Source organism: Stegodyphus dumicola, chromosome X1 (genome assembly GCF_044657685.1).
Source record: "Stegodyphus dumicola isolate Sdum_Otavi_A_Nest chromosome X1, ASM4465768v1".
Classification (NCBI taxonomy): domain Eukaryota; kingdom Metazoa; phylum Arthropoda; class Arachnida; order Araneae; family Eresidae; genus Stegodyphus; species Stegodyphus dumicola.
The window spans coordinates 9,147,892-9,164,244 of NC_140780.1; the positions used below are offsets into that span (position 1 = coordinate 9,147,892).

At 34.3% G+C, this 16,353-nt stretch overlaps 1 protein-coding gene across 1 annotated transcript in view; it reads right to left on the reverse strand.

Annotated features, from left to right (window-relative positions):
• The window catches only part of LOC118191429 (uncharacterized), a 118,575-nt gene that overhangs the window by 25,661 nt on the left and 76,561 nt on the right, over nucleotides 1-16,353 (reverse strand). The window contains exon 3 of the mRNA XM_035362232.2: nucleotides 13,993-14,135. Coding sequence (XP_035218123.1) covers nucleotides 13,993-14,135 — 143 coding nt within the window. The remainder of the gene's footprint in view (nucleotides 1-13,992; nucleotides 14,136-16,353) is intronic.

The following is a 16,353-nucleotide window of genomic DNA, read 5'->3' on the forward strand; positions in this document are numbered from 1 at the left end:
AAAGAGACAAACATATAGTTTCCATTGAATAAATTTTTCTTATGGTTTAATAAACTGCTAAGGTTAGGTTTGACTCCCATACGATGAAAATCGCCCGAAATATTTAACTTCAAAATCTGCGATTTTAGAGGTCCTCAGTTTGCAATGAGAGGTCGGTTAGTAAACGAGTTAAAAAAATTGGAGGTTAATTCCCCCAAAATGTTTTGTATGTGCTGTTATGTTTTATGTGTGATCTGTTAACATCCTTAATTTATTGGCTCAAAAAAGTCGTAGTTTCAGAAGGGCTATTAGTCTAAAAACGGCATTTCGCGTCGAATAACTATAAACAGTTGTACCACTTTTCTAATTGTTGCAACCAAATATTACCGCCCTGTATTATATTGAAAGAAATTAAACAATGATGAATCTGCATGAATATATGATGTTTCTCGCATTGTGAAAAAACGACACCTAGAGCCATCCAATTTTGAATTACGTAGTTCTCAACCAGAAAAGTGGCAGCTGGAAATCGAATCTTGAATTTGTTTTATTATTTTTTCATATTTTTTAAACTTTTACGAATTTTTGATTAAGAAACTCAAGAACTTCAAAGGGAGCAGAGGCAACGCACTGTGCATAATAAAATATTTTTTGTCTCCAGCGCGTGAGTCCATCTATCCAAAATTCTAAAGATTAGCGGTGTTTAAATATTTTTAGCTCAAATGCTCTCGAAACGTGTATGTATGCGAAAATTAAAAAAAGTCCCTTTGTGCGTAATATGAAATCTTAAATCTAACAGAATTTTTTTATTTTTGTTATGCCGAAAGAATTTTCATACTGTAACTGTTAGATGTTTTCAAAGTCTAAATTACGTTATTAATATTTTTATGGTGTAAGTATTTTACAATCATTAATCGTACTTGAATTCTTAAACTGCAAATATTTTTTCATTTTTAATTAAGGTAAATACTAGTATGACAACTGGCTGCATGGCACTAGCGAAGCCTGCCAGTGTCTTCTCGAACATGAATTCTATAAGACTCTGTGAATAATATGACCATTTTAAAAACCATCATATTTTTCAATACTTTTCACACTTATTCTTAATACTTGACACTTAATCACTTTCAGAAGGCTCTCTCGAAACTGATGTTTTATATATACACTCAAACATTTGTGTACAGACTCTGAATATGATCCAAGACTTTAATACTAAATATCTCGATCAAATTTAAAGTAAGAGAATTAAAACTCTCTTTTCTTATAACAGAGATCCAATTTTCGTAAACCCAAATATGGGGACGGAAGAAAGGATAGAAAAATTAGATCTTTCAATTTTTACAAAATTGATTTGAAAAATTCAGTTTAAAAATGCCAAAATATGAGTATCGGTGTTATTTGAAACCTGTTTGTAATTTGAATTCTATGTGTAAGACCAGCGGTTGCAAAAATAAAAGCTTGTAAGGATATTTGTGAATAAGGCGTCACTATTACAGCAATTGCATTTGATCTATGCATATTTGGGAGAAAGAGGGAACAAAAGTTTGTTTAACGTAATTTGAAGAATGTTTTTTTCATTCTTTACGTATGGCAGATTTTTGCGCTGTCAGTAACACAAGGAACATCAATACATTTTCATAAATTTACTGCAATTTCATAGCTTGTTTGTCAACTCTTCAACAACGCGATACATTTTCCGCAATTTTTTAAGTGTTTCACTTATGAACTTTAAAAAAAATCTGTTGCATTTCATTTAAACATATTGGATTGAATTAAATCTACTTCGTCGATAGCGCATAAAACACAATAGAATAAATGCACTCTTTAAAATTCACTATATTTCTTTACCATAACAACACTCTGACGCTAGGTTCACTTAACAGCGTTATATTTCGTTCATATTATAACTCAGAATGCACAAAATTTATATCAGTTGAAGCATTATCTAATCGTTGCCACATGTTCTATTCAAATACTAGAATAAATCTAAAACGATGTATAAGAGAAATTAAGCAAACAAAAAAGAAAGTTTTTCGCAGACGATTTAGTATTTCTGATTCAATTAATTCAGTTATCACTTCGCGACAAGGCAAAAATACATAAAAACTCAAAATATCTGTATTGGAAATTACGAAGTAAATTTTAAACACTTATTTCCTCGAAAACATTCCAGAAAGGATTAAGCATGATTTAATTCCTAATAATAAATGAAGGCGTTATCTTTGTTGTTGCGGAACTTAGTCTCTCTAAATTGGCAACAAATCTACTATTCTGCCGTTTTAAATGTAAACAAATATGTCTGCCATGTTATTTAAAAATTAGGCTTAACCGCACTTAAACAGCTTTTAAATTGTTGATTAATTGTACAAATATTGCTTGCAGATTTACTTAAAGACATAAAAACCTTAACTGGAAGAAAAGAACAACATAATTGAATCATTTTAAAGCAAAAAATGCACAATTTACAATCACATAAGAGTAAAGAAACGGAGATCACTAAGCCGGGTAACAGAGTGGATATATATATATATATATATATAGGTTTGGTGTTGCCGATTGCAACCAAAATACGAGGTGCACATCTACATGTTATAGCAGTTTTATATACAAAATTTCAACGTTCTGAAGCCACTCGTTTTTTGAGTTATTGCGAGATATGTACGTACAGACGTCACGAAAAATTTTCTTCAGAATTCATTTTAAAGCAGTTTTATAATTTTTTTGGAGAAAAAGTCTTTTAATTTGTCCTTGCGTACAGATGTCAGGCAAAAACATCGTTAAATTGCATTCGTTAGTTCAAAATGGATATTTTAGTTGAAACATGATCCCTGAAACGTGTCGCGATTACAATACTTCCTTTTTACTTCGTACAAGGAAGTAAAAAGCAAAGCTTATAGTAAATCAACTTAAAATGCTAAAACGAAATTAATAGTCATTCTGGGTAAATTGTCCCTTTGGAGGAAAAAATAAATAAATAAATAAATAAATGAACGCTTTTCGTTATAGGTTAATTCTAAGTTGTAATATCCATATTCTTTGTCTTTATCGTTGCTGAACAAACATTGTTACCCAAATCTTCGAGATGCACTTCTCAACATTCCCGAATCTGCTTTATTCAAAAGGTTTCAACAAAGAGATTGCTAATCTCATGAGTGTGACCCGGTGTGGCGCCGATCCTAAGTGGGGGCAAGATGATGGACGGCCAAATTTAAGGCCAGCGGAATGATTATTAAATGTATTTTGTTCTGGTAAAAAGGGCGGCCAATTTGTATTTGCAACGGCCGGCCGAAGGTCTAAGAACCGCACTGACACATTGTTAAGGCTGAGTTTTATGGGAACAACTCTACTTTGTTGAAGACTTTGAAAAACACAAGCCAGCGACACAAGGACATCCGGCTGAAACACATATAAAAAAGTGTATTCTAGGCCACTAGGTGACACCAAAAGAAAATAACACAGCTATATTTACAGACGGCTCAAAAACCGAGACGGGTACTGGCACTGCCTTCTGCGTTTCTGCGAACAATCGCACGATCTGGCAACACTGCTCCCAAACAGCTTAATGAAGCATACTTTTAACTAAATAGTAAAAGTGCATATTGAAAACGCAGCTCTTTTATAGTTCCTTGTACCGAAGTAGAGGAAGTATTGTAATCGCGAAAAATTTCAGGTATTGTATACCACCGAAAATATCCACTTTGACCGCTCTCTCATCCATTGGAACGATATTTTTACGCGACATCTTTGCGGACACAAGAAAGGGCATTTTGTTCCCAAAACGGAATGTAAACTAGATTTAAATTGAATTCAGAAGAGATATTTTTCGAGACATCTGTACGTACCTACGTACGTAACTCGCATAACTCAAAAACGAGAAGTTTCAGAATGTTGAAATATTGTGTGTATAGAACTGCTATAACACGTAGATGTTCACCTCTCTTTTAACTGCAATCGACCGCACCAAAAAGAGACAAATAAATTTATATACCCAATCTGTTACCCGGCTCGGTGGGCTTAGGTTTTTTTCTTGTACGTTATTCCTTTTTTGCTTTAAAAGTGATTAAATTATATTGTTCTTACTCTCCAATTAAGGGGTGTCAGACGCCCCTATACCCATAATCTTAAATTGGCCATTTTCGATGCACCTTTTTTCAAAATCTGCTGTAGATACACGCTTGAAATACTTTGCGTAATTAAAGTAAACCTATTTGATTATACTGAAACGAGCTTTTGCAACATTTTGAATTTTAGAGTAATTTACAGAATATTTTGTTAGGCATAGTAAAATTTAGCGCTTTTCTAACACAAAAAATTTTAAAAAAATTTTTTCTTAGTTTATCACAAAAAGATCATTTCAGTAAATATTAGGAAACCTAAAAAATAAGCCATAAAAATTTTAGATACCTGTGAGCAGCAGTTCCTGAGAAAAGGTACATTGAGTATAAAAAAATCACGTTTGGAGAAACCTCCCCTTTTTTATGTAAAAATCCTCATTCATCAAAGCATTCGATAACAAGTTAAAACTAGACTTTTTACAGTTCTAATTTTCATAAAGATTAAAAAATGTTATTTTTAGAAAGATAAAAGTGTAGAGAATTTGAAAATGCAAAAATCCGAAATCACCATTTTTTTGAAGATTTTGGGGTTCCAACACCCCTAAGCTTTCTATGCCTCTAATTAATCTGCGTTTTAGAATTGTCAACAATGTAAAAGTTGCTTAAGTGGTACTAAACCTAACGAAGCCGACAATTTTTTACATTTTACACCCTTAGTGAAATAGTGAATCAAGTCTGTTTCTGCATAAAATTCAGTGTTTTTGCCGAGTGAGACCAAAAGTAAAATTTCAGTTTGAGTGCCGAAAAATTTTGTCTTCTTCTTAATTGTGTACATAATCTAATTTCAATTGTAAAAGATTTTTAACTGTATTTGGTGTTTTTATAGTTTTCTTTATTTGGGCCCACCAGCGGCCGAGCGGTAAAGTCGCTGAACACTGGTAGTTCGGTCCGAGGTTCGAATCCCGCGAACGGGCTGGCTGCATGGGCTTTTTCGTGGTTTTCCCCATGTGTAACGTGTATACGAGCCAGTTTCCCTTAGAAAGTCCTCCACGAAGGCATCCCTCCCCTTAGGCAGATAGCCCTAGTGTGCTTTGCCATAATTAAATACACCACAACACCACCAGTTTTCTTTATTTTACCATTTTTAATGAAGATGTTCTGAGTTTTTATGTATTTTTCCCCTGTCGCGAGGAGAGAAGTGAATTAATTCAATGAGAAATATATCTCTAATGAAATTCGAGGAAAACATTTTAAATGAAGTGCAGAAAAAAATGTGTGTAATTTAATAGACAGTATAGGAAAGTCATCAGAATTTCTTTTTCTGACTTCTTCAAACCGGATTGCCCTGTAGAGTTAATTTGTCCAACTTCTGTGTGAGAACTGGAAGAATAGTAACTGCACAGAAAAAGGGTTAAAAGTACCCTTTATTATTACACTCTTTAAAATTTACAATGCGTCAACTCGACTCTAACACATTACGCCTCTTCTTGGGCTGTAACTGAAATCACAGAACGAAACTAAAATTTCGAAAATATGTACAAGTAATAGAACTAAGTTACACGGCTCAGATAATTCCCGTTTCTTAAACCTTAAGTACAGACGTTCATTTTCTGTTTCGTAAAAACAGACGAGGGGTCTCTCAGACATCGCTCTATTTTATGCATTTTAAAAATATGAAATTAAAATAATGTACTATTGTTAGTATATAAGCATTAATACACTTTGCTTGTTATATTGAAGTAATTAAATATTTTTAAAAATCCAAAATTAATGCATTAATTTTTTTTTAATCATATACGAAAAAGTACGAAACACTGAATAAAATAAATAAAATAGACATTACTTACTTGCAAATGTGTACAAACTAAATCATTTAATAAATTTTCCATCTATAGAATCTGGATTTTTTTGCATTATAATATAATGTAATGTATAATATAATATAATGTATAATATAATATAATGCAAAAAAAAAAAAAAAAAAAGAGAATATATGTAAAGAATATTAAAAACCTGTAGCACATTATTTTAAGTATTTTCAACACAATTTTTAGTAAATTCTCTTAGCAGATTCTTTACATATTGGATTCTTGCAGATGAAACATAGATAGCTAGTTTTTCTTTTTATTCTAGGCAGACAAAGAAAGCATACTTTACGCTTTTTAAGGGTATCAGTTACATCTGAGCTAGAATAGATTCCGCTGGAAACTCTTAGCGCACTCTCTGAATGCACATTTTTATTTCTAGGTTCACAGTTAGGTTTTGTAGCCTCCGTTCCATATGTGGTTTCACTAATTCTGATTATAACTCCATCAAAAAATCAGTTTTTTTCATTGATGTATTACATGTGCATTAATTCCACCTGCATCACGTAACCTAAAGAAATATAGCCATTGGCCATCGCTTTGTTCTTTGACTTGTAGAATGTTTAGAACATTTTTCATCCAATGCATCTACACCTCTTTTAGTCAAATTGTAAAATACTATTATTTCTGGTTTCCCACTTTCAAGATCTTCTGATTTCGAATTGTGCATTGAAGAAATGAGAATAGCACTTTATACTTTTTGAGGCGTATATAAAACGAGAGTCATTCTATCTGTGATTGCATAAAGGAAAGATGGCCCACCAGCGGCCGAGCGGTAAAGTCGCTGAACACTGGTAGTTCGGTCCGAGGTTCGAATCCCGCGAACGGGCTGGCTGCATGGGTGTTTTCGTGGTTTTCCCCATGTGTAACGTGTATACGAGCCAGTTTCCCTTAGAAAGTCCTCCACGAAGGCATCCCTCCTCTTAGGCAGATAGCCCTCGAGGCTTTGCCATAATCACACACACACATAAAGGAAAGATGCTTCTCTTTTCGCTTTATTTGGAAAAAATTCACTTCGTATTTCTCTCTTATTGTTTTTCATTGTACCGACATACGGCAAACCTCTAGAGTTAAGTTCTTTTACAAGTTCGACACTCAAGTAGTGGTAAAGTCATTCCCCCACCCTCATGCGAGAGAAAAGTAACGTGAACGCAGACATGAGGTCTATATGACCGCTCCCCAATTTTAAAAATGATTTAAAAAACAACTAAAAGATAGAATTTAATAAAAATTTACGAATAGTTATATTTTATGTCAGTTTGAAAGTAATAAAAAGGAAAATAATAACTATATAAGTTATAAGCAGTTTTGAGGTTCTAAAATATTGGCACGGTCATACAGACTACACCTCTGTGTTTAAAAAACCCTTCTCCGCATTTACTTACTGCATCGAAACTAGTGGCAGCAAGTAAATGCAGTTAAGCCACGCGAACCAGCAATAACTCTGAAAGCAAACGCTTACGCAATAGAAGTGACGGCAATAGCCTAACTCTTTCTCACATTCCCACTGAACCTTTTCTTTGGTTTTTAAACACTTTTTTTCAAGGTAGAATTTGCATTCCTTCACGCGCGCGACAAAATTTAAATATTCTGGCATTGACATTTAGGGGAATGAAGGGGACATTAGGGGCTTATAGAGAAGAATAAAAAATTAAACTTGTTGTTGAAAATAAATATCAATCCGTCTACAACCCTTTTTCCTTGTGATATTCATTAGATCAGTAAATTTAAATACAGTTTGCCTGCTTAAAGAATCTGTCGGGATTAAGCTAAGTACCTTCCTCATATCATAGTGTTCAGCGTTATTTTACAATTTCTTTAATATTATTTTTGAATTATTTGTTAAGAAGTGAATTAAAAACCTGTATTGTATCTTTATGAAATAAACCTGCACGAAGATTCTTTTTGAATTGACAAAAATTTTATTAAGAGGCCCTATCGTTTACTGAATCTTGCAGAACACTCTCTTGTGACAGTACAGCATTCTTATGCATTTCTCAAGCCTGAAGCTATACATTTTGTCGGGAAATGATTCAGTCTTCTTGAGTGATTAGTTCAATCATTAGCAGAGATTTTCTTTCAACTGTTGAAAATCTCCCAAAGAGTAATGATTATCCCTTCAAATGCATTGTCATAACTTTCTAAATGCTGATGGCTGTGAAAAAATATATTTATGTGCATGATTTCATTTCTTTTAATTATTTTATTGTCTTACTCATTTCCTTTCCTTATTCATGCTACAAGATTGCTAAAGATTCTCGATGTTTTAAAGTAGCCATTCTTTGGTTAATTTCCTACGAGATTTTTTACACATAATTCGCTTTTATGATTATTGGGGCGGATTTTGTATTTAGTTAGCTATTTTTGGTAGAATTGTAATTAAAATTGTCTTATTTCCCCGTGCAATGCAGCGCGTGACGAGGTTTAATAGAAAGCTACGCCGAAAAAGTAAAAATACAGGAGCACGCACATTTAATAAATAGATTTCCCGTAATTTATATTTAAATTGAATAAATGCAGTTGCTTGTTAGCTGTAATTGTAATTATACTATTTTGCTTTCCAGAAACCTCGAGAAAATAAAAATTACCAGAATGTTCTCGCGGATGATTAAAAAGCTTTAAAATGCCGGAGAAAAACATCTCAGTTCGGTTGTTTACTTATTTGTTGTTGATGACTGTAGCGAATTCGAGATGAGATTGGATTAGCTATCTCTGCACTTTGAACTGTGTTCTATTTAAAGTTTTAGTAGTTTAAAATATAACTACTGTTTGATATTGTGATATTGCGTGAATATCTGTGAGGAAAAAATTTCAGCATTTTGTTTTATTTTTTGTGATAAGAATAAATATTATTAACTTTTTGTCAGATTTACGCGTTTATTACGAACCCGTACGCACGCAACAATACGTAATATGCTTGTCAAACATGAAAACTTCATTTATGAAACTTAAACATTCCTAAGTAGATTATACAGCTGAACACAGCTTAAATTTTTCAGGCTTATTGCTTAAAGTTTCCAGCCGATGTAGTTGGCTATATAGGATTGCCTCATTTTTCTCCGTAAAGGTAAAGGTGAAGTTAGCCTTACTTAAAAATCCACCTATGTTACTTTGGCATTTGTCGTAATACAATTGTGTAAGACCAGCATTTTAACTCTTGGTTTAATACTTCCAATAAGATACTGTAGATGTTTCTACTTAAATTTTAACTACAGTACATACATGAACGGGTCAAAGATGGATGGAATGTTTTATTCTAATACAGTCAAAAATTCGATTAACAATCAAATAATAATTACAGTGGAGTGTAAACTTTCATAGCATTATAATCATACCTAAATATAATAGCTTCATCAGTTTCATAGCTAAGTAAATATCCGTTGATGCCATTTATTTAGCAATAGTTATTATAATTTAGCAAAAAGATTGGTTTGATTTATTAGATTACGACAAAGCACACTAGGGCTATCTGCCTAAGGGGAGGGATGCCTTCGTGGAGGACTTTCTAAGGAAAACTGGTTCGTATACACGTTACACATGGGGAAAACCACGAAAACGCCCATGCAGCTAGCCCGTTCGCGGGAATTAGCAAAAAGAAGTTTGAACTTTTTTTAGATTCCTATATTACGCTTAAAGGAGCGTTTCATTTTCGTTTACACATATATACATGCTTCGAGAGCCTATGCGGTACCACCCCTTTGGGTTAAAAATATTTAAAGACAGCTTATCTTTAGAATTTCCTATGAACAGTGTCACGCGCTGTAGATAAAAGTATTTTGCTCCGCACTGTGTATTGCCACTGTTCACTTTGAAATCATTAAGTTTCTCAATAAAAAATTCTAAAAAATATGAAATAGACTATGAAATAGATTAAAAATTCGGGCGTCCGGGTGCCCATATTCGGGTGGAGGACTACGTTACTCAGAATTGAATGGCTCTAGGTGTCGTTTTTTAACAGTACGAGAAACATACATGCATTGATGCATACATACATGTAAGATATAACAAAATATGATAGCTGTTTCAAAAAAATAATTGACGACCTCAAGATTAACATTCTAAATTTGGTAATCTGCCCCTAAATTCATCTCTTCTTCACACTTTTCTATCTTATGTAATGTTTTAATGCAGATGTCTCTCGTCCAATCAAATTAATTCTAAACCAAAACTTTGAACTGAAACTTCAGCCTTCTTGCTATGAAAGTACTCTAACCTTTCCCCTTTTCCGCGTTAGCTCTCCTGCTGGTAAGACGCTTTTGATCCATGCTGCTGCCGCTTACTTGCATAAGATGACGTCATTCTTCAAAATGGGAGTTATTCTATTCAAATATTATTAAGAAGTATCTTATCTGAAAAAGGATTATTTGATATGGATGAAAAAATAAAGATTGTGATTTTTCAAGATATGTTGTGCTAAATTGCGTCATCATGCTTTCCCCTCTGCCACCTTCAAACCACAGTTTCATTACATACATACACTCATTCTTCATTATTTAATTTCCTTAAATATAATACAGGGCGATAGTATTTGGTGGTTACAGTTTGAAAAGTAATTCAGACATTTAAAGTAAATTGGACACGAAATGCCGTTTCAAGACTAATAGCCCTTTTGGGCTAACGACCCTTTGGGCAAAAGTTATTCATTTAATTAAGTAAAATGTGGCCTTGAATTAAAAGCTTGTTAGCACAGGTACTCTAAGGTATGTTTTGAATCGCATGTCAGGAGTAGATAGTAGTAAAAAGTGGTACCTCCTCCTATGGTGCATTCGCATGCAAAAATCCGCAAATCAAGAAATCCCAAATTCAATTCGTGGTGAACAAATATTGAAACAAGATGAAACTTCTATTGTTTAAAAGAAAAGACAGAAGTGAAAGAAGTGAGCAGGAACCAGAAGATGAAATGGTTTCATAGGCAAAATCCCACCACACAAACGGCTCATTTCCGCTCTCGTTTCGATGAAGCACACATTTGGAGATGGATCTACAGGTCTTTCTCCCTTCTTCCCTACACATTAGACCATTCGAAAGTACTTTTCACTCTCTAATATTTTACGTTCCCTCATGATACACAGACGCTATACACTCACAAACAAATATCCATGCTAATTAAGGTAAAGTAACACGCCGAATAAATATTAATTAAGAAGTCAAACAACAAAAATCAGCGTTATATTTTCAAATTTTCACAGGACTAGTTTCGATGGTTTTACCGAACCATCATCCTCAGCTGCCTTTCATTTGAACTTTGGTAGCTGAGGTTGCTGGTTCGGTAAAACCATCGAAACTAGTCCTGTGAAAATTTGAAAATATAACGCTGATTTTTGTTGTTTGACTTCTTAATTAATATTTATTCGGCGTGTTACTTTACCTTAATTAGCATGGATATTTGTTTGTGAGTGTATAGCGTCTGTGTATCATGAGGGAACGTTGTTTGACTTCTGAATTAATACATAGAGACTAGACCTGTGAAAATTTGCAAATATTACGATAATTTTTGTTGTTTTAACTTCTAAGTAAATAAATATCCATGCTGATTTCTTTAGTTCGAACTCGGGCCCCATGATGTGACAGCCAGTGTCTATAGTCATTATATCGATGAGGTCAGTGTGAAGGCATGAGCATTGGGATGTATTGCTGTTTAATTACGTCAATTCGAGTAAAATGAATTGTTCGTTCGTTAGTATAGGCAGGACATACATAGCTGTAAAGGTGAAATATGTTAATAAAGAACCGCATGTTGCTGCACTTCATTAGTACTTACCATATGCTAACCTCAGTTACTGACCATAGTTTCTGTATAGCAACAGAAGTAGCTAATATTAACCTTAATAATATTATAGCAACAGAAATAGCTGTTATTAACCGTATTAATGTTACAGGTATTCATAAAACAATCAAAACGGTGTATTATTAATTCAGTATAGTTAAAGGTATGAAAATTTGAACATAAAATTTAAAAAAAAATATAAAAACATCCTTTTTAAAATGCGTTTGGCGCTGTAAAACTGTTTAGTTTGTTAAGTAGTTATAATTTGTAAGAGATCTTAAGATTTTAGAGTGAAAATACTTTTACAACTTGTAATATATCAGACTGAGTAACGAAAAAACTGGATATCTTACATTTCGAACAAAGGTAGTATTTAACAAATGGCGCGCATTATAAATATGATATAGGAACATCGTGTTATGCAATGTGGTGGAATTTTTCAACTCTCCTAATGATGCATGTAAGAGTGCATCTGACCCGCAGTTATCTTCAGATAGTTCGCAACTTTCAAGAGCTGTTCTAAAAAACTAAACTAAATTCAGTGGCGTAACAGCCTTAATAGGCCTTCAGTGCCCGAAATCTGCTATCTTGACCGTGGGCCCCGGGCTGCGTAAGCATATGCCCTGAACAAGTAGTCAGCTTGTCGCAGGATCCCCAGTGTTTAGTCCCCAAGTGATGGAAATCAAGAAATGAAAGGCTGAGTCGACTTTGTACAGCCCAGGAATCGAACCCCGGCCCTGTGGTGCTGCTGCGCGATGCGCTAGCCACTGCGCCACCGGGCCTCTCAGAGCTGTTTTGCCAAAACTAAATATCTCAGAGCAGCCCATGAGGACGTCCCCCAAAACAATACCGACAACACCAGCCTGTGTATGACCTGCGGAACAGTGGGGAGTAAATGTTCATCACGAAGACATCGTACCCTGAGACGACCGTTCACGTGATGGTGATTCATCCAACCAGGTAGCTATCTTCCACTTATCCACTGTCCAGTCGCGATGCCCACTGTAGGCGTAGTTGACAATGACGTTTGGTCATCAGCGGCACACGAGTGGGACGTCTGCTGTACAGGCCTACATCCAACAGTGTCCTCTGAACTTGAACCAAATGTGTTCCAAAACACACTTGAACCTGAATGTAATGGGCTGTTAGCTGAGCCACCGGTTTTGCTGTGCCAAGCGGGATACTCTCCGATATCGTTTTTCTTTGCTGACGTCTGGACGTCTAAAACCTTGCTGCCTACTGCTGGTTTCACCGTCATTTATCCACTTTGCATAAATGCTAAAGACAGCAGATTGTGAACTACCTACCAGTTGTGTAGTTTCGAAGATATTCGTTCCGAGTCTTCTGGCCACTACAATCTGTTCTCTATCAAATTTCCTTAGATTAGCGGCCTTTCCCATCACTCGCAAAAGTAAGAGCAGGAATGATTTCTGACCTTTTCCAGGAACAGTTGAGTACCATTCCCACTTAATCACGTGTTCTACAATTTAATTATTAGATTAATTAGAAGAACTCGCTTTAGAAGACTGCAAATACAGATTTTTAGGCCTTTGCTTCCTGAAGTGACTATGAAATAAGTTGTGTAATAAATTTTGCCATAGTTAGTAATATTTTCAGATACGTTATTTTAAATTTGTTAGCATATCCTATCCCTTGCTTCTTTTGGTAGTTACTGCCAAATGCCGGTTGTCTTCGGCTTTGTACTTCGGGGACGACTTGTATTGTAACGATTCCTGACATTTCCATTATTTTGAAATCGTTGCCAAAGCCTAGAGATGACACTTTGGGCTATTTCAAGTTTCTAGGATACTTCCATTTGAGTACGCCTACATTCCAGGCGGAAGATAATTCAATCACAATAATAATAATAATAATAAATAAATAAAAATAAAAATCATTCACATGCGTCCTCTGTGTCATAACGATTCGGTTGTGGCATTGAGCGGCTTACAGAACGCTTGTGAACAATTTTTCGTTTTTGCTACGACTACTTATATACACTTCTTTCATACTCTGGTCATTGTGCCGTACCGTAGGCGTCATCTGATGGCTTCCTGTAATTTCCATATTCTTCTTAAAAGATAATTCAACAGGTGAAATGTTTACTTTAAAGTACGATTTCCGTCTGATTCTGAATTATCCTTAATTTATGGACAAGAGTGTAGATAATATTCCCATATACTGTTTTCCTAAACATGATGAATATGATAAAGACACTTTTGAGTACCTTCGGTACATTAAACAGAAGTAAGCTTCAACCTACATTATAGAATTTGATGTTAAACTTTGGTTTTTAAAGAAAATACTAATCCGAGAAAGAAATTACATTCTTGGATGGGTCCTCTTACACAAAGTTCAAGAAGAAACTGTCTGGCTCCGGCTACGACATGGTTGAAGACTTTCCTTTGCGTGGCGGTGAAACAATGCTTCATATGTTCATCGACGCACAACACGCTCTCTTTTAATTGGCTGCAAAGATAAAAAGACATATAACCTAATTTTCTAAATAGTTAGAAATCTTTCGTGAAAGCAAACTACAAGCAACTAATTAAAGTAATTAAGAAAAATTATTCTACTCAATCTTTGTTACTTCCTCATGAAACCTAGTAAACATTTCTTTTGCTGTCATTTACAAAAATAAATTTTCAGCTCTTTTATGTATATATTTTATAAGGTATTTTCTCCCTCCTTTCTGCACGCCTTCGTGGTGTAACTCAGCGCGTACTCGAGAGGTCCACGTTCGAGTCCATTCGAGGGCACTGGACACCTTTCACGTCTCCCGTGTTTCCTACAGCCCACCAGCGGCCGAGCGGTAAAGTCACTGAACACTGGTAGTTAGGCCCGAGGTTCGAATCCCGCGAGCGGGCTGGCTGCATGGGCGTTTTCCCTATGTGTAACGTGTATACGAGCCAGTTTCCCTTAGAAATTCCTCCACGAAGGCATCTCTTTCCTTAGGCAGATAGCCCTAGTGTGCTTTGTATTAATTAAATAAGCCAAACCAAACCAAAACCCGTGTTTCCTACTTCAAAAATCCTCTACAGTGACGCTCGAACTAAACAGACGGTGGTTAATAGCCAATCCCCAGTCGCCGTTTAAAAGGGGAGTGTATAAGGTATGTTCTTCCTCCTTTCTGCATGCCTTCGTGATGTAACGGTTAACACAGTTGGCGCGTATGCGAGAGGTCCAGGTTCGAGTTCCTGCGATGGCACTGTACATTTTTCACGTCTCCAGCCATCAAAATAACCCAGTGTCGCTACAGTTTTATTATACGGATGTATCAGAAATCATTAACGAACGTTGTGATGAGTAATTAAAAAATTCACACTCTACCAGGAAAAGTAAAATGGTTCATAAACTTCCCTTCCTTCAAGGTTTACAATATCCATAAGAATCACTGCTTTCCAGTTACAGTTATGTTTTGGTAGATAACATTAAGTAAATTTAAGTAACAAATAACGAAAAGGCAGAAATTGGGAAGCCTAGTAAGGAAAACGCTTATACATGTTTTTAAAGTTGAAACTCGTGATTACTGTTTGAGAAATTTAATCGAATGCTATTGTATATTGTTACGGATTTGGTATTTAAATAGTTAATGTTAGTAGAATTATAAATAAAATTGTTTGATTCCCCGTGCAGTGCAGCGCGTGACGAATATTAAAAGAAAGCTACCCTGGAAAATTAAAAATGAAAGAACATGTGCATTTAACATTTACTAAATAAATATCACTTTCTGATTTCGAGAAATTGCTAGAACAATCTCGCGCGTGTTTTAAAAAGCTTATAAAAAGGAGAAAAACCTCTGAATTTAAATAGTTGTTGTTTTAAGAGTTTGTTTAGAAAACTGCTCTTGTTGACTGTAGCGAATTCGCGGATTAACTTTCTCTAGCTGTTTTGAATTAAGTTCTGTTGAAAGTTTGAGTAGTTAAAAGTGAATCTACTGTGAGATATTACAGTATTGTAGGAATATCTGAGGAAATTTAAGCATTTTGTTTTATTTATTTATGATAATAATAAATATTATTAATTTTTCATCGGACTTGCGCATTCATTTCATAACGAACCCGTGCGCACGCAAAAATATAATCCAAAGCTATTACATGTCACAGTTTGAGAAATTTAATCGAATGCTATTATATATGAATATATCAAAAGCTATTATATATAATCGAATGCTGTTATATATTACAGTTTGAGAAATTTAATCGAATGCTATTACATATGAATATATCAAATGCTATTATATATTACAGTTTGAGAAATTTAATCGAATGCTATTACATATGAATATATCAAATGCTATTATATATAATCGAATGTTGTTATATATTACATTTAACCGAAATTTAATCGAATGCTATTATATATAATCGAATGTTATTATATATGAATATATCGAATGCTATTATATATTACAGTTTGAGAAATTTAATCGAATGCTATTATATATATTATGCTGTTATATATAATCTATTAGTTCTTCTACAGTTTACTGATTACATTAATTTAAAGAACTCTCTTTAGAAGACTGAAAATATAAATTTTGTTGTTTTCGAAGCGATTATAAGTAGTGAATCTTTATGCTTATATTATCATATTACAATCAAATTTATTTTAAGTGTATAATATTTCTTGAAGCTTTTCACATTCACAAAGATTTAGTTTTTTTAGTTAATGACTTTGAGTCCAT